General features: G+C 35.4%; 1 protein-coding gene across 1 annotated transcript in view; it reads left to right on the top strand.

The window, feature by feature from the left end:
- LOC150103248 (protein twisted gastrulation-like) overlaps positions 1 to 26,035 on the top strand; it is a 50,308-nt gene that overhangs the window by 6,520 nt on the left and 17,753 nt on the right. Inside the window, exons 2-3 of the mRNA XM_090398171.1 lie at positions 11,849 to 12,064; positions 23,076 to 23,276. Of these exons, the coding sequence (XP_090254297.1) occupies positions 11,857 to 12,064; positions 23,076 to 23,276 (409 nt within the window). The 5' untranslated portion in view covers positions 11,849 to 11,856. The remainder of the gene's footprint in view (positions 1 to 11,848; positions 12,065 to 23,075; positions 23,277 to 26,035) is intronic.

Genomic DNA, 26,035 nt, shown 5'->3' with positions numbered 1-26,035 from the left:
TGTCTGCCTGGAGGAAGGATAGTGTGACTGTGGCAATTAAGTGAGATGAAAGATTGGATGAGATAATTGTGATGGTGGGCATGAATAACTTGAGAGGCTGTGTGAATCGGGTGGTGAGAGATCCAAGGTTCATTCTTGAGGTTGTACAGATGGAAGATAGTGACTATGTTGCCCAGGTATGATATGCAGAGCTGTGCAGAAGAGTGTCAGTAATGAATAATGTGATAGCCAGAATGTGTTAGATGGATTATGTTGATGCTTGGAGGGCTTTTGAAGGGAAAAGGATGTAGGCATCAGGTGAGAATGTTGTTCATTGAATAAGTCAATTGTGTCAATGCAGAGAAACAAGAATTATCTGGGTAGATGGTACTGGGGTGTCCCCTGTGAGAATAGCTGCTTGCAAAAAGGAAGAATACATCATGTGATGTTGAATCTAGTGGAGTCTGTAGGGGATAATGATAGGTATAGAAACAGTGACAATACCTTGATTCTTTATACTAATGTGAGGAGTATCCAGAATAAAGTAGATGAATTGGTGGTGCTGAGAGCCTCAGCCTGTCCAGAGCTTATTGGGATCACTGAGACATGGTTGATGGAAGATGATATACTGATAGGAATAAAAGTATCAGTATATAGCATTTTTCAGCAGGATAGGAAGGGTCCACTCGAGTGGAGAATTTGGAGGGCAGTGGCATTAATGGTTTTGAGAGCATATGGTGTGAGGTGGACAGGATAGGATATTTAGTGGGGTGTTGCTATAAGCCAGGGAGCATAGAGGGTGAAGAGCAGTTGAGCTTGGCAAGTGCAAAAAGAATGAGTGTTATGAGAGATTTTAACTACAGTAGTATAAATTGGGAAGAGGTAAGTGTATGTAGTAGTAAGGAAATAGAATTTTTGGAATTCTTGAGGGATAATCTTAGGCCAGGGTTTCCCAAACTTCTTGCTGAAGTGGAGCCCTGAAGCAAGCAAAATTTTTTTTGCAGAGCCCTCACAACTCAATCTTTAAAATAAACTTGAAAAAAAGGAAGAAATCCATAAACAGTCAACATTTTGCAATTTAGTGCTCTGTAAATTTTAAAAATTTAAGTTCATTTTAATGACTACAGTGCAGTTGTTATTTTGAACTGCAGAGTTTTCAATGGATTGCAGGGGGGGGGGATATTCAATTGTTTGCAGATGATATGAAGCTGGGAAGGATTATTAGTAATAGCACAGATGTGGTAGCCCTTCAAGAGGATTTGAATAAAAAGGACAGATGGGCAAATGAATGGGGGGTATCAGTTTAATTCAGCTAAATGTAAAGTCTTGAAGTTTGGGATACATTGATGGGAGGCTGCATGCTCTGTTGGGAGAAGTAAGGGAGGCAAGGGATCTGGGGTGGGGTGATGATTGATAGAAACTTGAAATTCAGGGAGCATGTTATAAAGGTGGTGAAGGTAACCCTGAGGATTGCTGCAATACTGAGAAGGATTCTGACCAGAAGAGATAAGTTGTCATTCCATTGTATAAAGTCCTGATCAGATCACATCTGGACTATTGTGCTCAGATTTGGTCCCCAGGATTTGAAGGGGATAAATTAACTGTGGAAAGAGTGCAGAGGTAGATAACAAAGATGATATCAGGACTGCAATGTTAGTTGTGAGGATAGACTGACGGAACATGGACTGCAAAGTTTGGTAGATAGGAGAAGTGATATGATTGAGACAGTTAAACTGTTGAGAGGTAGTTACAGGATTGACACTGGGGGAGGTCTTTCATTTGGTGGAACAAGGGGATCATCCCTGGAAGTTGCAAAAGGAAGTCTTGAGAAGGAGGGTAAGGAATAGTTTCTTTGCATGGAGGGTGGTTAAACCATGGAATGCATTGCCTCATAGAGTGGTGAGAGCATGAACAGTGAATAAGTTCCAGGAGTCATATGATAGACTGTCTTTTCTAGAGTGGGCTTCCCACAATGAGTCTTGTCACTCTATGTAGTGACATAATAATCTGAATCACAATAATTACCTAAGATGCTATCTCTTGGTTGGAAATGAAAGTTCTTTAATAAATTCATTAGCAACTGCCCCTGATCAAATAACTTGACAGTTAATAAGATAATGTTTTAAAAAAAATTATGCAAAGAAAACATTATATTTTGAATGCATTTAGAACCTGGCTGAAAATTCATGAGTGGATTTCTGGAGCCCTGTTGGAGGCCCTATAAATTTGTGTCTGTGTGTCAGGGAAATTGAATCTCATAGGTGGTAAAAGACAACTTAGTACCTGCCATGGTGTTTAAGAACGGATGGCTGTAGCACAGTGCATGGAGTTGACTGTGCTGGAGCAAGCACATTCCTAATTCAGAACTAATACAGGATGTAAAGTATCAAAAATAACAGACAGTATGAACCAAATAAACAAAAGGAAAATAATAAAAATGTATGTGGTTGTTTTCTGTGACTTCATTCGCTGATGTTATTAAGGTTTTTCAGTTAAGTATCAATAAATGATCATTAAGGTAGTATTTGATTAAACAGTTGTATTCTTTTCATTATACATTATCTTTATTAAATTTCGGAAAGCAGGTTCCACAAACATTGGCTCTGAATCCCAACTATCCACAATCAACCTTTTAATATTAGCCATATTTCATTAACAAATTTATCTTATTCCTGTTTTCCTGTAATGGCAGTGAACTGCTAGACCTGTTGGAATGAATAGCATACATACTTGCTTTCCAACTAATAGATTATGAGTTTGAATCTTTTGACACAAATGTTTGTGAATTTTTAGGTAGTAAACAATTTTTGTTATCTAGTGTGCATCTACCATGTCTGTCGTGTCACAGAGACATTATCAGGGATACCATCTACAGAATTGTATAAGCACATGCAAAATAACTCAATAAGTAGAAGAAAATAGACTAAAAGCTTAAAGTCTTATGAGGAGTGTTCTCTATAGGTGCGGTATGGTACAAAGGCCATACCGCACTAGGATATAGGTTTACAGCAGCACACATGGTAAACGGTTAACACAATCACTAACATCCATGCTCTTGGTAGGATTCGAACCTACAGCCTCTTGGCTGGAGAGTGGATAAGCTAACCACTTTGATAACCTGGGAAGGTTAACACATCCATATTTATTAAGATTAAGCTGGTTTGGCAAATCTGCTGCTTATTCTAAGAAAATTTTAAGTTTATGTTTGTTGCTGTGAAGCATAGTAGTTTTTTCCCATTTGATTCTGTGCAAGATATCCAAAGCATTGTCAGCTAGACCAGCAGACTGACCATAGTAGTGGTGTCAGATGTATTTCTTGTGTTCTTATAGGTGGATGTTGCCAGATCTCACAGTTTGACCATAATAAGATAATTTGCTTACAAGAATAAAGAACCTTGTAAACACTTTGAACAGAGAGGGGAGATAGCAGATAAGGACAGCCAGTTTCAGATGAGGTTTGAAAGCAGTACAGATATATATTTATATATATTTTAGAGTCCTGTTTTTTTTTCTTCCTCAGGTGCCCCAGGTATAGGGAATAGTAATAGCATTACAAAATTATGTTTCATGGCTTACACATGTAACAAAAATTATATAGAATTTTATTTATAAACTGCAATATATTTCATTCAGTGAGGACATTATCAGGGAGAGAAACTGTTCACTACATTCAAATCATGAATCACAATAATGAGTCATAAATCATATGCATAGTAACTCATGTCTCTGTCACATCTGAAGCATATGATATTACACTGTTAGAGTTCATAAGACCAGTTGTAGAAAGCTGCATAGATAAAAAATAATTTAAAATAATTATTAATTAAAAAAACAAAACTCATCATCATCAAATTCCTGCCATGTACCCTCAAGGGGTGTACAGGATATGATAGTAAGTACTACATGACAAAAATTATATCATTACTAACTTCCTATCTACAATTTTCCTCCAAATCAGTCTGTTACTTGTCAAGACTCCAACATTATCAGATCTTATATTTCTATCATCTAAGGCACTTTGTACCGCATCAATCCACCTATATCTTGGTCTTCCTCTGGGTCGTTTTGCTGCCAAACTGACAGAGAACACTTGTTTTGCTAATCTTTCCTCGCCCATTCTGTTTAAGTGACCATACCACCTGAGATTAGCTCTGCTAATGCATTCCTGGATGCTGACAATGTCAAGTTCTTTCCTAATATTCTCGTTTTTAATATGATATTGCCATTGATGCCATCTGTTCATGCCTATAATCTTTCTCAGGACTCTCATATCTGTGGTCTCTAGTCTTTGGTCAAGTGTTTTACTTCTGACCCAGCTCTCAGATCCATAAGATAAAACTGGTTTGAACACTGTCTTGTATACAGCTAATTTAGTGTTCTGACTAATTTCTCTCTTATTCCATATGAATTTATTCAATTGACTTCCTACTATACCAGCTTTGCTGATTCTGTTGTCTATTTCTATATTTAATTTACCATCTTCAGTAAAAATCGTGCCTAAGTAGCTGAAATGTTTTACTTGTTCCACAGGTTCTCTATTCACAACACAGTTGACATTTTAAATGATTCTGCCTATTTTCATTGTCTTTGTCTTTTTATTGCTGACCTTCATACCATATCTATTACAACAGCTATTCAATTTAGTCAGAGATCTTGCATACTTGTAGCGGATTTATTTAGAAGTATAACATCATCGGCATAAAGCAAAGAGCTGACATTAACATCTCCAATTTTGATATCATGTTTAATACCACTTTCCTTCATAAAGTGATCCATATAGATAATGAATAACAGAGGGGATAATGTACATCCTTGTCTCACACCAGATTTAACATTAAACCATCTTCCTGTACTTCCTTCAATTCTAACGGCTGACTTACAACTCAAATAAAGACTAAGTATTGCTTGATATAATGTCCCATTGACACCATATAACTGTAGTGTATTGAATAGCTTCTCTCTTGGCACCTTGTCATATGCCTTTATCAAATCGACAAAACTTAAATACAGATCTTTGTTATATTCCCATGCTTTCTCGACTATTTGTCGTAAAGTGAAGATCTGATCCTGACAGCCTCTATTTGGCCTGAATCCAGCTTGTTCTTCACCAAGCTTTTCTTCCACAATTCTTCTCAACCGTTTCTCAAGTATACTTGCATAGATCTTGCCAGGAACACTCAGTAGGGAAATACCTCTGTAATCCTCACATTCAGTTTTATTTCATTTTTTATATATTGGTACTATGAGAGCTCTACTCCAATCATCGGGAATTCGTCCCTCTGTCCAGGCTTTCTGAACTATGCAGTGCAGTCACTGTAAGACACTTATACCACCATACTTCAGCATTTCTGGTCGAATATCATCTACTCCTGCTGTCTTTCCACATTTCAAGCCTTTGATGGCTTTTTCTACTTCAAGGTATGGATATGTATTCCTGACTGCATGTTTGGTCAGTGTTTTTTACCACTGTGCTATCATCATTGCTTGTTTCATTTAGCAATTTTTCAAAGTAATTACTCCATAGTTCAAGGATATCTTTTTCTTCCATTTTCATGTCACCTTTATCATTTCTAACTCCTTTTACAGCACTCTTTCCTCCATTCCTAAGCTTCTTCAACAACCTCCAGAATATTTTGCTACCTTCTTGATATTTATTTTCTATATTCTTGCCAAAGTCCTCCCATGACTTTTGTTTAGCTAGTTTTACACAGTGTTTAGCATTCTTGCATTTGTCTCTATATTCTTTAAGAGCTCAAGCTGACTTATTTGACAGAAACTTTTGATATGCTTTCTTCTTTTCCTTCACTGCCTCTTTAACTAACTTCCTGTGTCCACCAGGGAGTTCTGATTTTTTTATCCTTGCAGACAACCTCACCACATGCCTCTCTGGCAGAATCAATCAATGTTTTCTTCAGAGTTTGCCACTGAATCTCCAAGGTTTGATTCCTGTTCTCAAACTCTTTCATTTTTTCTTCAATAATCTTTGTGTATTTTAGTCTACAATTCACATCTGAGAGCTGCTCAACTTTTATTCGCTTTAAAACTTTCTTACATGTCATTCTTTTCAATATGAAATTCAATTTTATCCTGCTCAAGACTAAATAGTGAACACTTCCAATTTCAAATCCTCTGTACACTCTGGTGTCCTGCACCAGGGAGAAAACATCATTATCAACAATAACATAGTCAATGAGACTTTTCTTATTCCTTGCCTCTTCTCTCCATGTGAATTTGTGCACATTTTTATGTTGGAACATGGTGTTAGTAATAACCAGTCCATGTCCTGAGCAGAAATCCAACAGATATTTGCCATTATTATTAGCTTTGCTCTTTTCTCCAAATTTTCCCAAAATATTTTTGTGTGTCTCACATTCATTTCCTACTCTGCTATTTAGATCCCCAACAAGGACCAACTTTTCCTTTTTCATTGTGTCTGTTGCTTTTTCTAAAGCCTCAAAAAATTCCTCCACTTCTAGCTTAGTAGAGCCTTCTGTGGGATCATAGGCACCAATAAGTCTCATTGTCCAGTTCCCCATTCTCATATTTGCCCACATTACTCTACTTGAGACTGACTGCCATTCAAGAAGATTAGCCTCGTATTTTGTATTGAATACTATGGCTACTCCTTCTTTTCCTTGATTGTCATTGCCTGAATATAACATTTTGTATTTATTGCTCAGAAAGATCTGACCAGTTTTTGTCTTTTTTGTTTCAGTCACCCCTATTATGTCGATCTGATACTTATCTAATTCCTCAGCTAGTTCCATTTCTTTGCCATTCAGGCTTCTAACGTTGATAGTACCGATCTTTAACTCTGGTGATGTTGAGTTGGGTTTGTTTTCAGATTTGTTCCAGTAGCTGACTTTTCGCTGTTCGCCCTGGTTCCCTGGCGAAAACAACGGGGGCCTTGTTTAACCGGGCGACGCCCCAGCTGGCATGAAATTTTGTCATGTTGTACTATCATTTTTTATTTTGGTTTAACCAATAAGAATACAATTTGGTCGGCTAAATCCCAAATTGCCAGCCCATCCTCGTTCGTTCACTATCCAAGTAGATACCCAACAGAGTGCACCACGAGAAGGTGAGGATTGGACATTAAGTCAGAAGCCCTGGTCGGTTCTCCGCATTCCTTTAAAGGCTATGTGGAGGTCTCCTCTCAGTTATACAGCTTTGACCCTTAAGCACCCCAAAAAAACAAAAACAAAACAAAACAAAAAGAAACAAAACTTATAATTAATATTGATTACCTCCCAAAACTTGAATATTGGCATGCAGTCTGGATTGGTTCAGGTTTGGATGATTTTGTAGCATTTTGCATGTGTCTAGGAAAAAAAAAAGATTAAATTTGAACTTGCTGAAATGAAGAAGTTTTGTCTGGTTCCAAAGAGGCAGACAAAAAAACTGTGAGAAACAAGGCCAGATTTGTCTGATTCGAAAAATGTAATATGGTCTTGATATTCTTCAATTCTAATCAAAGCAGAATGGTCAGTCTATTCAAAATAGCAAAGATGACATGAGCAGGATACCTGATAGACACCTGGAAAGGAAAGATGTGGTAATGTATCCTTCAAATGTGGTAGGAAGGACGACAGTTTCCAATCTGGTTTGAAGGAAGTGTATCAATTGAATTTATGACGAATCCTTGCTATTTGTTTTGAGGTTCCTTTAAGCTAGGATATTGAAATTTTTTTCACATTGGATTGTAGTCAGGTAGAAGAATGATAATTATTAATAATTTTTTGAATGGTAGGTTTGTTGTATCCCATACATATCAGATTGCTTTTAATTTTATTCAGTTCATCTAATAAAAGGGAATCAGAAGAACAGATCATATGAGCTCTATGATTCCCTCATATGTATATGGATCTTGATAATACCCATTTTTTTATAGTGAATGATGGTGGGAGGATGAATGAATGTATCTGCCAGTAAAGGTTAGTTTCTATAAACTGAAAATTCAACATGGCTTGTGGGATTACAAATTATTAAGGTATCCAAAAAGGGTATTTAGTTATTGGATTTCACATTAAATAGTGAACTTGATACAGAAGTATAAGGAGCTTATTTTCTTTTGGATCTGAAGTAATTCTGACTCAGAGTGGGACTAGACTGCAAATATATCATCAACAAAATATATACAAGACAGAGGAAATATAATATCAAATATAGTGTCTTATATATGCTGATTTATGATTCATTATTGTGATTCATGTTTTGAATGCAGTTAATAGTCTCTCCCCTTGATGATGATGTCCATATAACACTGGATGAAATATATTGGAGTTTTTGAATTAAATTCTATATAATTTTTGTTACATGTGTAAACTGTGAAAGTTATTTTAATATGTCTAGTGTACATGTTCCATTAAAACTATTTAATAGCATTATTGTAATCTATTTGATGAGAAGGATGTGAGGAGAAGAGCATTTTAGCCATTGGCTAGTAGGAACGTTTGGTGAATAAAAGAGAGTTCGGCTAACAGGGGAGAAGGGGAGGGGAGAAGCATTTTTCAGTAAAGTGTCAGAAAGGGAGATATTGGTAAATAGAGAGCTATTATCAAAGCTCACCATGATATCATTATTATTTAAAACTAAATTTGGAATTAAAGATTTGAAATGAGTGGAATGAATGAAGCCATTATGCTTCACTGCAACAAATATAAGCTTGAAAGTTTTTTTTTAGAATTTGCAGCAGATTTGTTAAACCAGTCTAATCTTAATAAATATTGCTGTGTTAAACTTCCCAAGAGTCAGGAAACTTTAATCCTTGGTCCTCCTGCCCAACAGTTAGGCTAACAGCACCCACAGAAGGTGCCGTCCCTTATGGGGCTTTAGGCTTTGTCTGTTGTTCTGCATTCTCTTGTGTGTGCTTATACAATTTTGAGATAATATCCCTGATGATATCTCCATGGCTGAGATGAAATATATGATCTAATGAACTTATATTTTATCATTCCACTTTATTCTTTCCATCAATCCTTCTAATGAGCTTAAACAAGGCAATAAGCCTAAATACTAAAGCTGTAAACCTATTGAACAGCTGTTCTTGGATAGGATAAAACTGACTACAGCAGAGGATTTAGTTGAATTATTTAACGTCCACTTTATCAGTGCATTTCATACTGGTGAGAATTATGCTGTACAAAATCCAGAAGAAAATGAATACTAGAGAGAGTAGAATTGATGTGTGAAGTATCAAATAGGTTTGATGTCAATAAGGCTATGAGAAAACTCATTATGGGCAGTTCATACTAACCATTTACATAATGGTTTAAGGTTTGTTGGGTTGTATATTGCCATGATTTTTGAGGGAACGTATACCGGAATTGACTTCACCCTTGATCTTATCATTTACTATTTAAAGTCTTGCAGCAGGGGAAGTTCCAAAAGAATGGAAGGAAACAAAATAGTGCTTTACTTTACCTAAGAGTAGTGCTAAAACAACCTTTCCAGTTGGAAAGGTTGTTTAAGAAATATAGGATGAGTTGATAAGCATTTGATTTGCTATGATGGTTAGCATTTGTAAATACTTGCTTTAGCAATATACTTGCATTTTATGAATGTGAGGTTTACTGTCACATTCATAAAATGCAAGTATTTGTAAAGACTTGCTTTAGCAATATACTTGCATTTTATGAATGTGACAGATGTGTGGATAAGGGAGACTTGTATACTGTGATATTTTTGGGCTTGGTGAAGGCATTTGACACATTGCTGTATAGCAGGTTATTATTACATGACATCTCCATGGGGCTCAGTACTCATTATGGGAAGCCACTCTATGCTATATAATCCAGTAGTACATGATTTGATACTATATACATCTGCATGCATATGCTACACAGTATTTTTATTGGCTAATTGCATTTTCTCTGGCCAGTTTTCCATTTTAAGGACAAATTCAAAATTCCAAGAGGAGAAAACCCTACTATTTCCAAATGAGATTGGCTGACTCACCTTCATTTGAAAAAGTCCATATAAAGATTCCTTAAAACATAAGAATCCAAATGGATCTTATGCACTTTTAATATGATACCAAACAGGTCTTTTCTAATCAAAGGACACATGTCCTGTCATTCTTTCGACTGTGCTACAGAGGTACTGTGAACTAGTATTGGTTAGTATGAAAGTTGAGGGAATTTCTGGCTTAGTTGGCCAAGTGTTTAGCATATCCACTCTCCAACCAACAGGCTGCAGATTCAAATCGTGCCATGGGCATGGATGTTTGTGATTTTCTTTAGGTTGGAGATGAATTTCATTGACCAATGTGAGACAGACCACCTCCTTGCTTATTGGAGGCCTGAAGTGGCTTGAAATAGTTCATGTTTGGTCTGTAGAGCAGGGTTTCTGAAATATCTAAAAAATAAATTAAAAATACAAAAAAAAAAGATACAAAATTGATAAAATAGAAACAAAAAAAATTCTTAGCCCAACTATAGTACAAAATGTACTATATGTTTGCAAATAGCCTTTTTGGGTAGGACCATAAAAAAAATTGAGATGTATAATAATTACTGAATTAGATTAAGAGATTGGTTTTCTGAAGGATACTAGCAAGACGTGTGTCAGGAGAAGGATCTCAGAAAAGGAAGATAACCAGTAGCATACCAGAGGACCATGGTGTTGTTGATTATTTATATTGATTGATAGGCAATTACTGTTATAGTTATGTGACACCTGAGTTGAAGGACTCACTGTCTAGGCTACTCAATCCTCCATCCATATATGATGTCACTATTCCTCATCTACTCCTAACACCATCTACTGCCCGTTAATAGTATTTTTTTTGTCTATAAATTGGGTGTGTTCTCTGATGATTTGCCTTCATGCATGATGGCAAATCCAGAGTTTCCAGGTAAAATAAATCCTGCTACCTCCATAACTATCTCACCTTCCATATAAAGTTTTATCTCCACATAATAAGAATCAAACTCTGATCTTTTCTTATCGAATGTCACAATGCTCTGTCCTTCTTGCCATTGCATTTTTGAGGTGCTAGATATTCAATTATTTGTGATGTTGCAAAGCTGGAAAAAATTATAAGGAGTGATGCTGCCATCATATTTCTTCAGGAATATTTAAATATGCTTGTATTAATAAGGAATGTTATGTACTGTATTGATGGATATATGCTCCAGGTAGTAGATGATGTGGTGAAATCACATCATGAATCATAATGTGGTGAAATGGTTGATAGAGATTTGAAATTCAAAGTGCATATTGCTGTGAAGGTTGGTTGTAGGTCATAGATTTGATCATACCTGGATTATCAACTACAAATTTCATCAGTTTCTTTGTGACAGTTCTCTGGAAAGAATCCAAAGATATGTATGAGAATGTAATCTGATATCATTTCCCTCAAACATGTCTTGACTATTCCCAATGAACATCTAATATTTTTCCTTTCAGTTCCTTGCATGGTATTGCTCAAATCATTTTCTATAATTATCTACTTTATAGTTCCACATACTTCACCACTCCAAGGCTGAGCCTGTGTGATCACTCTCCACATTTGGTCATTATGGACAAATCCTCTTAGGAATAATTACCTAAAACAACCTTTGCTGGATGCTGTCACCTGATCTAGTACAGGCTCTTTTAGGTAATTATCTCTCTTTCCATTTCTATCTTCTCATGTGCCCTTTTCTCCTTCCAGTCTGTCTCTAATTAAAATCTGGCACGACGATTGCTCATAGTATCCATTGAACTTGTATTTCATAAGCACTCATTTAAAAAAAAAAAAATTATGAGAATATAGCTTTTTTTAAGTGTTACGTTGAAAATAAACGAGAATAATATTTTTCTTTTCTGTAAAATTGCATTGCATCTATGTTTTGGTGTCTATGCAAATGATCCGTTTTCTTTATAGATTGAAAGATGAAAAGATTATCATTACTACTGTCCCTCCTGGTTCTTTACATAATATTGGAAACAGGCTCTTCTTGTAATGAAGCAGTGTGTGCATCAATTGTAAGCAAATGCATGCTAACTCAGTCTTGCAAATGTGACTTGAAGAACACAACATGCAACAGAGATTGTTTTTTTTGTCTCGATTATCTCTATAGTGAATGTTGCTCTTGTGTCGGTAAGTATTTCTTTTTTTTTTTTTTTAACCATAATTGCTGTTTTGTTCTGTATGTGTGTGTGTGTGTGTGTGTGTAATGAAAATTATTACATGACACCTGAGATGTCCAAGGACTCATGGAAGAGTGCACTACTCCACACAACCCACTGTCTATACTTAATCTTTCATCTATGCATGACGCCACTATATCAGTTTCCATCATCATCATGCCATCTACTGTCTACTCATAGTAGTTTTAGTTTGTAAATTGTATGTGTACTCTGGCAGATTTGTCTGTGTGGAATGAAAAACTTGAGTTTCCAGGAGAAAAAAACCCCAAACCCTGCTGCCTCTAGATAAGATTAGGTAACTTGCCTTCAGCTGAAAAGGCCCAATAAAGATTCCCTGTTGTCATGATGAGAATCGAACACTGGTCTTTTCTAATTGAAGGGTACAGTGTCCTGTCATTCTTCCAATAGTGCCACAGAGGCACTACATTTCTAATTTATGCTCTCTCTTTCTGACTGGAAATTGGAACTAATTTGCTTTTATTGGAACATTATTAATTAGGCATATGATTGCTCTAGATCATAGGTTCCCAAACTTTTTCGGGCCACCGCCCACTTTGCAAGACATAAATTTGTAATGCCCCCCCCCGCTATTATAACAGTTTTCTGCGTTCAAGCCGTTTGATATTTTTGACATAAATAGCAACTAATGATACATTACTGCTTATGCCGTTAAATTTTTAAAAAGAAGTGGCCAATATGTGCTTCATCTTGAACACAGTTATTGCTATACCGATTTTGGTGAAACGTTGCCTCGGCCCATATTCCGCTTGAATAGAAGAAGTTTCCCTACAAAAGCAGCAATAACGTTTTTTGTTTTAATTCAATTCAATTCATCACCTTGTAGTTGTAGATCATCATCATCATCATCATCAAATTCCTGCCATGTACCCTCAAGGGGTGTACAGGATATGACAGTACTACATGAAAAAATTACATCATTACTAACTTCCTATCTACAATTTTCCTCCAAATCAGTCTGTTACTTGTCAAGACTCCAACATTATTAGATCTTATATTTCTATCGTCTAAGGCACTTTGTACCGTATCAATCCACCTATAACTTGGTCTTCCTCTGGGTCGTTTTCCTGCCAACCTGGCAGGAAAATTCTCCCTTTGTATCCGCTTCCAGGTTTTTAGCAAATAATAATTCTTGACAAACTTTTTCTTCTTTTATGAATCGTACGTATGATAAGAGTAGTGGTTCATTATTTGGGAGAGTTGATTCATCGAGTTGAATGGAAAATTGGCATGTCTTCAAATAGTTGTAGATTGACTTCATTAAATATTTTATAGAGGTCTGTCAAATAAGCGATGTCGTTTTTGGATGTAATCAGGTTGGCCCGCAATCCGTCGTCTCTGTTTTCTAGGAACTCTAGTACTGAATCAAACAAATTGTAAAATCGATTCAGACAAATACCTTTTGAAAGCCAGCGAACTTCTGTGTGAAGCAGCAAATGATTGAAATCTTCATCGTTTTCACTACAAAGTTGGCCAAACAATCTGTCACACAATGAATTGCTTCTAATCTTGTTGACTATTCTAATAACGTAATGGAGTGACGTGTGCAGGTGTTCACTTAAATTTTTCGCAACCAAATGTTGACGATGAAGAACACAATGTATAGCAAGTACATTTGGTACTACTTGTTTCAAATGCGCTATGAAACCCTGTGGCGCCCTGTCATTTCTGGAGCACCATCAGTAGCAGCAGACAAAATATTACGAATAGGAATGTCTTTCTCTTGAAAAAACTTATTCATGATATTAAACATAGATTCTCGCTTTGTATCCGCTTCCAGGTTTTTAGCAAATAATAATTCTTGACAAACTTTTTCTTCTTTTATGAATCGTACGTATGATAAGAGTAGTGGTTCATTATTTGGGAGAGTTGATTCATCGAGTTGAATGGAAAATTGGCATGTCTTCAAATAATCGCACAATGATTTTTCAACATCTTCAGCCATTTCATCGATTCTTCTTTGCACTGAATTATTGCTCAAAGGAATTTTTCTGATGATATCTGACGCTGGCTTATGAAGCACAGTGTTTATTACTTCTTTTACTGCCGGCAAGATTAATTCCTCACCAATTGTGTGTGTGGTTTTCCCGCTTTTGCGATTAATAATGAAATGTTATAAGCAGCTTGTATCTTGTTTAGTGGATGACGTAAAAAGTTTTGATATAGTTAGACGTTTAAAATATTTTTCTTCTAGTACTTGAAAATAGGACAAATCTTTATCCTTTTTGTCAGTATGCATTTTAGTCAAATACTCTTGTAGCCTTAAAAGGCTTCATTGCTTCATTTGAAAACACTTTTTGGCAAATCAAGCACATGGGTAATAATTGGTTCGTAGGAGACTGAATAAAACCATATTTCAAATACTCAATACTGTACTCTCGACATTTCTTCTTATATTCAGACATAATAAAGTAATAAAATTTGCAAAAATATTCACAAAATAAAAGATTTAATTTACACTTTGTATGACTCCGCTTATCTATCACACTTTCGACTGATGATTGTTGGTAAAGCACACAAAAAATAATGAAATTTATTCCTAAACCACTGGTATTTATAGATTTGAAATCTAGCCCGAATCGATTTGCATGCATTGACTTGTTTGCAATACCATCGTACTCGTGCTTTGAACAAGTCGCTGTAAGCACCCATATTCCTGTCAAAACATGCTGAATTGAGTGAATTACCTACGTAATAGTTGACCGACATACTACTAGTTAAGACTCATCTGCTGCATGGATAGACTAAAGCCTGTATGGCACGATCGATGTTTACAATAGCAAAAAATAAATAAATTTTTTAAGTATATAAAAAATAGAAGTTAAAATATCCTGTATGACATGTTAAATTTTTTATTTTGCACACAATCACATTTTGTTCGTCCGACCATGACATTGTCTGAATAATTATAAATAATAATTAATAAATAAAATAATTACACAAGATATAAACAACAAACCTACAAAACATAACCACAGAAAACAGTATAATAAGTATCGAATAATATTTGCTTTGTTTTTTTCCCTCTAGTTAGCAATATAAGTTAGTACTAACTAGGCTAACTAAAATTTACAATTTTATTTCTTTCTTGCCATTATTATTTTTACTCGTAATATTAAATTATATAAAATTGGGTTTATTTTTGTACAAATCAATTAGAAAACTGGTTTTATATATTTTGAAATGAAATATAACGAATATATTTGCTATTATGATTACAGCTATTTTGCCTGCTTCAGTTTAGGAGTACCCCTGTTTAAATGTCATTGGCTATTTACTCATGGATTCTTAGGGCATTATGAGTGTAGATGTACTAAAAAGTATATGTAGCCTAAGGAATAGAAAATTGCACATACCTTTTTCTGGGTGTTGTGGCTTTTCCTCAGTCTGCGATGTCGAAAACTGCAGAGTGTGTGTGTGGGGGGGGGGTAGGCAGTTTGGTAGAATAAGTTAGAAAAACCCGGGTTTTTTTCGTAACATATAGAAACATATACGTTTATATAGGGTGGGGAAAAAATGAAAGGGTTAATTTTTTTAAAATAGGGAGGGGGAAGGGGAAAGGTGGTTGACGGGGTGTGGACCGTTTCGACTATTCGTGGTCGTCATCTGAACACATTGGGCACGTCATCTGAACACATTAGCCCAATGTGTTCAGATGACGACCACGAATAGTCGAAACGGTCCACACCCCGTCAACCACCTTTCCCCTTCCCCCTCCCTATTTTAAAAAAATTAACCCTTTCATTTTTTCCCCACCCTATATAAACGTATATGTTTCTATATGTTACGAAAAAAACCCGGGTTTTTCTAACTTATTCTACCAAACTGCCTACCCCCCCCCACACACACACTCTGCAGTTTTCGACATCGCAGACTGAGGAAAAGCCACAACACCCAGAAAAAGGTATGTGCAATTTTCTATTCCTTAGGCTACATATACTTTTTAGTACATCTACACTCATAATGCCCTAAGAATCCATGAGTAAATAGCCAATGACATTTAAACAGGGGTACTCCTAAACTGAAGCAGGCAAAATAGCTGTAATCATAATAGTTTATAAAGAGGAGTAACATGGGAGTTTTCCCAGAAATAATATACAATATATTTGCTACTGTAAACATAACCTATTATACACATATTATATACATGCTCTATTTTCTCATTGACATAGAAAATTGATAAAAAAATTGATCGTGTGAGACGGGCATAAGATGAATTAAAATGCAAAATGAAATGATTATCTAATCGCAAAATCACGAAAATAATTAATTTTTAAATATATATTATTCATTTCTTCTATAAAGAGCCACCGACCGCTCCCAAATGCTTCTGATCTAGAAGGCTTCGGCGTCTACTGGGGGGGGGGGGGGTACCGCCCACTTTGGGAACCTATGCTCTAGATTTACATGTAGCATAAATTGCTGCTTATTTTATATCCATATAAAGATTTGCTTTTATTTGCTAACTAGTAATACCAAAGGAAGTAATTATAATTCGGAATAATGTTGTTGTTTTTTTTCTTTTCCCCATAATGCTCAATATGGATAATCTGTTCTGGTCTCATTTTAAATCTAATAGGGGCCTTCTCTTCCCATTTGGTTTATATTTTATTAATTGTTTATGATATCAGGTATTAGCCATTCAGTTTATGTGTTCTATCCATTTTTTTTTCTTCTATTGATTCTATTTTTTAGTTCTGAAATATCATCATTATTTTTTTAAAAAATCAGCTAACTTCTTTTATTCCCTTATAGGAAGTAGGCAAGGCCTGTTTTAACCCTGTGTAGCTCTTTGGAAACTGAGTGGACAGTTCAATCTCCATCAATAGCCAGTCAGAGGTAGCTGGCCCAATACTATCATTAATTGATGTCTTAAGTGATTACTTATGTCCTCTAAGAGTGGAGGCTTTGGAAGGCAGTGACACTAATGGTTTTGAAAGCATATGGGGTAAGGTAGAGGCAGACAAGACAGGATATTTATTGGGATGTTGCTACAAGCCAAGGCGCACAGAGGGTGGAGACCAGGAGATGTTTAGACAGTTGAGCTTGGCAAGTGCAAGAAGAATGATTGTTATGGGAGATTTTAAACTACAGCAGTATAAGCTGGGAAGAGGAAAATGCATGTAGTAATAAGGGAATGGAATTTCTGGAATTCTTAGGCAACATTAAATAGAGGGAAACAAGAGGTTCAAGAGTTTTGGATTTGGTCATAGCATCAGAAGAGCTGATAATAACTGAGATGACACCCTCCCCCCTGTTGGAGAGAGTGACCATGTGGTTTTGACTTGGAAAATGAATAGACATGCAAGGGTATCAAAGAAAAGGGAGCATACATGGAATTATAAGGCAGGTGATTATAATAGTCTTAGATATCAACTTTGGGAAGTTAGATGGAGAGCAGAATTGGAAGGCCAGGATATCATTAGTGCGTGGAAAATTGCGAAGGAATATTTGTTAGCAGCAATAGTAAGCTGTATTCCATGAGTGAAGAAGAGGGCACAATTTGGTGTAAAGTGGATGGCAAACAATATCAAACAGGAACTGCAAGTGAAAAAGAGGTTATGGAATAGATATAAAGGGGGAGAGAAGAGAGCAGATGCATGAAGAACATAAGACTCAGGCCAGGAGAGTGACTAATATGGTAAGGAAGGTGAAACTGGAATATGAGAAGAGACTGGCACTAAGATCCAAAGATAATCCTAGGGAATTTTTTAGCTATGTGGCCAGTAGGAGGAGAAATGATTGTGGAAGAATGACATTGTGGGATAAAAATAGGAATATCATAGTGGAGTTGTTCAATAAATACTTTATTGGCGTATTCCATCCTGGAGAAGCAAGTTTTAATACTATAGGGATAGGACAGGTTTGAGGTTTAGAGATGCAAAAGGAGAGTGTGTACCAAATACTGAGTACCCTGGATGTCAGTAAAACTGGGACTGGATGGTATTTCACCACAGGTTTTGAGAGAATGTGCTAAAGAACTGACAGCTCTGTTGACCTGGCTTTTCAATAAAAGTCTGGCTATGGGAAAGGTACCCAAGGAATGGAAGGAAGATAAGATAGTGCCATTGCATTAGGGCGGTAACAGACTGGATGTGTCTAACTATAGGCCAGTTTGTGTTTCATCAGTAGTTAAGATTTTGGAGAAATTAGTGAGGGATCATATATAGCATTGGGCAGATGAGGGTAATGTTATCTGTGAGAGTCAACATGGATTTGTTAAGGGATGCTCTTGCTTTAGTAATATGATTGCCATTTATAATAAAGTGACAAGAGCAGTTGATGAGGGAAAGTCATATACTGCCATTTTTTTTTATTTTGCAGAGGCATTTGACAGGGTGCCACATGATAAGCTGATACTTAAGTTGCAGCACATGGATTTAAATGTCGGGTTAGTCAACTGATTCAGGATTGGCTGTCTGATAGGTATCAGAGAGTTGTGTATGGTGGGGCAATATCAAGGAAGCAGAAGGTTACAAGTGGGGTTCCACAGGACTCGGTACTGGAACCTATATTGTTTAACCTTTATATCAATGTCATTGTCAATGGATTGCAGAGGAATATTGAGTTGTTTGCAGATGATGTGAAGCTGGGAAGGTTAATTGGTGTAGATGCAGCAGCCCTGTAGGTGGTTTTGAATAAATTAGACAGATGGGTGAATGAATGGGGATGTTGGTTTAATGGGTTTAATGCAGCAATATGTAGTCTTGAAGTCTAGGATTAATAAGTTACTTTTATTTTATGAACATTTTCTTATAATATATTAATTAAATGTAGTAAAATAATAAAGCAGTTATGTTTAATGTTATTCTGGACATTATGTTTTGAAATTGAAATCGACAAAGGTAAATTATTATAATCTAAACAAAACGGACTTTTACCAATTGATGTTGGTAAATGAACTTGTTGGGTACCAAACCATTTACTGAAATGGTTTGGTACCCAACTTAGTACCAAGTTCATAAAATTCTTTGCCTTTAATGTCTGTGATAACAGCTATTAGTGATTTTGGATCCATCTTCGCTCTATCAATATCTGGTATTTTTATTCTAATATTTTGTTCGAGAGTAGGTTTTTGGAACCTAACCTAACCTAAACTGCCACTGACACCCGTCTATACTCACACTGTACTCGGGCTTTTACCAATTGGTGTTGGTAAATACTGGCATTTACCGGGCTTGGAAAAAGCCGAAATAGAAGCATTCACAAGCATTTTTTGAACTTTTATCACCTCACTATGGTAAATGCTAGGATTTACCAATTTTCAGGCTTTTACAGTAACTTATATATATAGGTACAAATCAAGTAAAAACAGGAAGTGACTACCGACTGGTGAGAGCCAAAATTAAAATAAACCCCAAATTGGAAAGAATAAAATGGCTAACAAAAAAAAATCAAGAAGTTTTGATTTAAGACCTGTCGAAAACAAGAAGGATTACGAAGAAAAACTCAATCAAAAACTAGACTTAATAAATATATTTGAAGAAGAAGACATAAATAAAATAAGCAAAAATATAAGGAAGTAATAAAGCAGCCATTGAATTCTAAAGCAACAAACAACAAAAAGACCATAAACTTTCAGAGGAAACCTTACAACTACTAAAAAAGAGATGAAATATGAAACAAGTCAAAAACTTAATTTCTAAAATAGAATATGCAGAACTATGCAAAACAATAAGGAAAAAGATGAGAAATGAAATAATATCTTATAACACTAAAAAAATAAAAGGAACAATTGAAAACAATAAAAATATGAAAATACTAAGAAAACATTTATCAGTTGGCAAAAGTCAAATAACTGCAATGAAAGATAAGAATGGAACTACAATAAGGAACCAAGAACAAATCCTAAGCAGGCTAGAAGAATTTTATCAAGAACTCTATAGTGATCTTTTAATAGATAAATCAAATATAAATAACTCTTCTCCATTGCATATAGAATTCATCCCCCCCCCATTCACTTCAGATGAAATAAAACAAGCATTAAAACAAATGAAAAATGGAAAAATGTCCTGGTGAAGACCTAATTCACAGAGAAATAATTAAATGGGAGAGGAAACAATATCATTTACCATGTCACAAACTTACTAAATCTATGCCTAGAAGAGGGGAAGATACCAGAAAACTGGAAAAATGCTATCTCTGGTACCGTTATTTAAAATGGGGGACAAAGAAGAAGTAAAGAACTATAGACCAATTAGTATTCTCTCTAATCTGTACAAAATTCTCACAAAAGTAATAACAAACAGGTTAACCCCTCTTCTAGACTCAAATCAACCAGTAGAATGCGGGATTCCGTAAAGGCTTTAACACAATTGATCATATTCATGCAGCAAAACAAATAATAGAAAAAGCAGAAGAAAACCAGTTGCCTCTCTGCTTAGCCTTTATTGATTATGAAAAAGCATTTGATTCCATCAAAACTAATGCAATAATCAAAGCACTCCAGAATCAGGGAGTTCCTGGAGAATATATGGACCTCCTCCAGGAAATATACCACACTGCAATCATCCAACTTCACACGAGTAGCAATAAAATATCAATTGAAAAAGGTGTCTGACAAGGACACTCTCTATCACCCAAAATCTTTACAGCAATCCTTCAAGAAATATTTAATAATATAAACTGGATAAACCTTGGTATAAAAATTAATAACAGAAACTTAACACACCTAAGATATGCAGATGATATAATTTTTGCAAATACTCCAGAAGACCCACATCATGAAAGCAGAAAAGTCAGTCTAAAAATAAACTAAAATCATGTTTAATCATTTTGTACCACCAAAAAACATAATAATAGAAAACAATTTCTTGGAAAGAGTATCTTTATATACATACTTAGGTCATCTCATTGATCTAAATTGTGGACTCCAAAAGAAAATAAATAGGAGAGTTCAACTTTCCTGGAGTGCATTCAGAAAATTGAAAAGCATTTTTCAAAACAATGATGTCCCACTCTGTTTAAAAAGGAAGACATTTAACCATTGTTTACGTACACAACCAAAAGCACTGGCAAATAAACTAACAACAACAACTCAAAGAAAAATGGGAGGTTGATGCTAGGCATCATATTAAAAGATAAGAAGCAAAACACCTGGATAAGAAGCCAGACTCACATCACTGACATCATTCTTCACCATAAGTGACTAAAATGGAAATGGGCCAGACATCTATCCAGAAGAGAAGATAAGCTGTGGACCACCATACTAACGAACTGGATTCCAAAAGAAGGGAAATGAGGGCGAGGACGCCTAAAAGAAGGTGGAGTGATGAATTGTCAAATTTTGTTGGCGAAAATTGGTCAACCATTGTCAAGATCAGAGAAAGGTGGAAAGAACTGGAGGAGGCCTTCGTCCAGCAGTGTACAGAAAATGACTGAAAAGAAGAAGAAGAAGAAGATAGGTACAAATATACTTGCTCACGACAAGTAGATTTTACCAGCTGGCAAATAGCTGCAGACTAGACGGAATAGAATTTGTTTTTATTTTTATTTATTTTTTAAAAATAAAAGCTAGTTTTCTAAACAAATTTTTTTTTTCTAACTTTAAGAAAATACAGAAGAATATACATAATATAAAAGGTCATTCCAGTAACAAAAATTAATGTAACAAATTGTTTCCCAAAATATTTGTTGGTTTTACTGTTCTTATTATTTGACTTCTCCTTCTTAAAATGGTTCTCAAAACAATAATACAGCAAGACTAATCACTTGATAGAACTATTGACTTATTGGAAAACATCATTAAAAATGGTAGTGATGGTGGGTTGTGGTGAGCACCCTTTTTTTTTTTTTTGTGGCGATTGGGATTTTGTATAATTTGTCAAGCCACCCCCCCCCCATCTCTCTCTCCCTCTCTCTAAATAAGGCAGGAGACAGGGCGACATCCCTGTTGAACTGCTTGATTAGTTTCTATTTTTCTGCCATTATTAATAATATTATTATTATTATCTGAGACCTCCAGGGAGTCAAGGACTCATTGAGAGAGGCCACAGATCATCCGCACCAGATGTCATACCTTCTCCTAAACTCATTCATACTGGATCCACTCTCTACTTCAGCAGACAAATTGTTCTGCTCACACAATGTTCTGTAAGAGAAAAATCTAGTTCTCATTCCTGTTGTAACTGCACACAAAATTAACTTCCGCAGATGCTCCTCTTCCCATCTTCCATGGAACAAAAATTTTCAGATGATCACCATAACATCCTTTCAGAAGTTTATAGACTTCTGTCATATCATCCCTCTTTCTCCTGTTTATCACTGTCTGCAGTTCACAAATTCGCAATCTGTTCTCATAATCTACATTTCTTAATCCCAACATCATCTTTTTTTACTCTTCTGTGCATCCTTTCCACTTTCTTTATTCCCTGTGAATCCAGGAGACTGAATCTATCTTCCAGATGATATCAAGGCCTTGTGAAGAGGCAAAATGACTTTCTTATCCTTAAATTCAGTGTTAGTTTTAACATTGCAATTATCCTCTGAATTGTATTTGCAAATTTTGCAATGTGATCTTTGAACTTCAGTGTCCTACCCACCATAACTTGAAGATCCCTGGCCTCATCAATTTCTTGTAACATAATTCTGTAATATAATATGCCTTTGTTCTTTAAGAGATACTTGTGCCATGAGAGGGTTCTTTAAAATATTACTTATTTCCTTGTGTTTTTTCTGTGTGATTTGTTGATATTTGCATTTTAAAATTGTATACAATATAACAATATGGTATTAAGTTATGAACATTGTATGTATTAAAGAAAAATCATCTGAGCAGGTATAAAAATGAATATAATAAATTATTGCCAATTTACTGTAAAAAAAAAAAAAAATCAAATTTCATTGATTACCTTAATGATTTTTATTTATTGTGCATTCAAATGGGTTTTTTCAATTTTTTATACCAAAAAAGCTCCTTTTTAATTTTTTTTCTTCCTTTATAGAAATGTGTCCTAAACCTAATGAAACAGAAAGCCATTTGAGCCAGAAGTCTCATGTTGAAGACTTACCTGAACCTATACCTGAATTGTTTACAGTGCTAACTGAGGAAAAGGATAGATTACTACGATGGACATCATACACTTATCCTGCCCACATTTCATTTTTCAGTCCCACACGTGACAAAGAGATCACGTTTACTGCTGGTATGTTTATAATTTTTTTAAAGTAAATATTAAGCAAATATTACATTTATCCATGCAGAACTTTCCAGAAAGATAACCAATATGTTCTGTAAGGATCTATATTTGCAAATGGTTAAATCATAATGTAAATATTCCTTATTAAAAAAATCATGACTTGTTTGTATAGCATGAGGTAATTGTAGTACCTTATATGAATGTCACTCATCATTTTTAAGTATAAGAACCTGGAAATTAGATAAGTATACATTTTTTCATGTAACAATGACGTACTTAAACAAATGTACTTATTCACTTTGACTTTTTTTTATTTATAGGATATGATAATATAACGGCTGTGAGGCCCCTTTTATGGGGAAGTACGGCACCATCTCAATCCCTCTAATTTTATCCGGGCTCGGGACTGGCATGGCTGACGAATCAGGCCTATGGCTGGGTCTTAAGTATTCCTGACTGTAATCCATGTGCGTTCACGGGGCCGGTTTGTCTGCTTGCAGGGAGAAAAACCCTGCTATCCACGTCCAAGACTGGCTAACTTGGCTATGTCTGAGAAAGATCCTTATGTCCCTCGCTTCGGTGACGAGAATCGAACCAGGACACTCCTTTCTCAGGCATGACTGTAATCCGTGTGTATTCACGGGCCAGGTTTGCCTGCTTGCAGAAGAAAAACCCTGCAGTCCACGCCCAAAACTGACTAATTTGGCTATGTCTGAGAAAGATCCTTAAGCTCCTCGCTTCAGCGATGAGAATCAAACCAGGACACTCCTTTCTCAGGCATGCAGTTGCAAAGCGCATAGCCACTTGGCTAACCGCTCGGACATTCACTTTAACTACTAAACTATTTATGAGTACATATCTTCAAAAGTTTTGTTAATCTTTCATTACCAAAGGACAATTTAATAAGACCTTCCAGTGCATATGCTGTATGTTTAAGTATGTCGTTGTTACATGAGAAAATATATACTTATCTAATTTCCTGGTTCTTTCACAGAAATTAGTGCCATCTTCTTATCCTCACTTCAAATGAGTCAGTTTCTTATATCCACTAATGAATGAAATGAGATATTTACATATATATATATATATATATATATATAAATTTCATTTTACAAATATTTTACAAATAGAAATCAGCCTGAAAGAAACAAGAAACGGAAAATCACCTGGAGAAGATAAGCTAGGTTCAGAACTATATAATTATGCAGGAACAAGATTCAAAGAAAGACTCTTATTATTTTTAAATAAAATTTATTCAACTGGTATCTCCCCCCCCCCCAATAGAATGGAAAAAAGCAATTGTGATTCCTATGTTTAAAAAAAAAAGATAATAGAGATGACCCTAAAAACTATAGAGGTATCAGTATACTAAATTCCTGTTACAAAATATATAGCAGAATCTTAAATAGCAAATTAATGAAATATTCTGAAAACTTTATTTTAGAAGTACAGAATGGATTTAGAAAAGGAGGATCATGTATAGACCCGGCCTTTTGCCTAAAATTAATAATAGAGAAAAGAAGAGAATACAATTTAGAAACACATATTGCATTTATTGACTTTGAAAAAGCATTTGACAAAGTTAAAAGAAACATATTATTTAACATATTAAAAGAAACTGGTAATTAATTTACGGAATTAACAACGCATATAAAGTAAATTAATTAAAGATAACTTTAATGAATCACTTCTATATTTCGACAATGTCACATTGTCATCTTCAGGAACATAAAGATATGGTATGTGCACTACAGGAACTAACAAAGCAAATGAGGAAGAAATTAAGACACTAATTTTGTTCCTAAAGTCCTAATGGTGCCCTCTTGCGGGCTAATTTGGTAGTCTTGGCCGTTGGGCTGAAGTTCTCATAATGAAAGTCTCCCAAATTTGGGGCAGTTTCATGCACCCAAATTTGTTGAGGTTAGGAACGTTTTTTAGAGCTGCTGAAGATTCTTTGAATAATCTTTCGTATTTAAACTTGCTGCGATGGATTATTTTTGTCTTCTTCCAACGAATTTTATGGTGGGTATCTAAGGCATGGTCTGCCAGCCCAGAGCGGCTGTACTGGTGAAACCAGATGTAGTCTTGGTGTTCTGAAATCCTGATATTTGTTGTTCTGCCTGTTTGGCCAAAGTAGGACAATTTGCAGCTGCAAGGGACCTGGTATACACCAGGTAGGTCTAGGGGAAGTGGTTGGTCTTTGGTAGAGCGGATAAGGGATGCCAACTTTTTATATGGTCTGTAACAGGAAGTAAGGTCATATTTCTTGAGGATATTAGTTATTTTTTCAGACTTTCATTATGAGAACTTCAGCCCAACGGCCAAGACTACCAAATTAGCCCGCAAGAGGGCACCATTAGGACTTTAGGAACAAAATTAGTGTCTTAATTTCTTCCTCATTTGCTTTGTTAGTTCCTGTAGTGCACATACCATATCTTTATGTTCCTGAAGATGACAATGTGACATTGTCGAAATATAGAAGTGATTCATTAAAGTTATCTTTAATTAATTTACTTTATATGCGTTGTTAATTCCGTAAATTAATTACCAGTTATGTCTAACCAACGTATAAGTCTTACCACTAGAATATTAAAAGAAAGACAAATACCAAATAATATCCTAAAAGCTATCACAAGTAGTATATATGAAAAGAATCAAATACAAATAAGATTAAATCACGAGCTATCATATACGAGAGAGATAAACCAAGGGGTCCGACAGTGATGTCCCCTCTCAGCAACTCTTTTTAATATCTACTTAAATGA

Source organism: Typopeltis vanoorti, chromosome 9 (genome assembly GCF_054136105.1).
Source record: "Typopeltis vanoorti isolate ZY-2024b chromosome 9, IOZ_Tvanoo_1.0, whole genome shotgun sequence".
NCBI classification, from domain to species: domain Eukaryota; kingdom Metazoa; phylum Arthropoda; class Arachnida; order Uropygi; family Thelyphonidae; genus Typopeltis; species Typopeltis vanoorti.
This window is presented reverse-complemented; position numbering and strand designations above follow the sequence as displayed.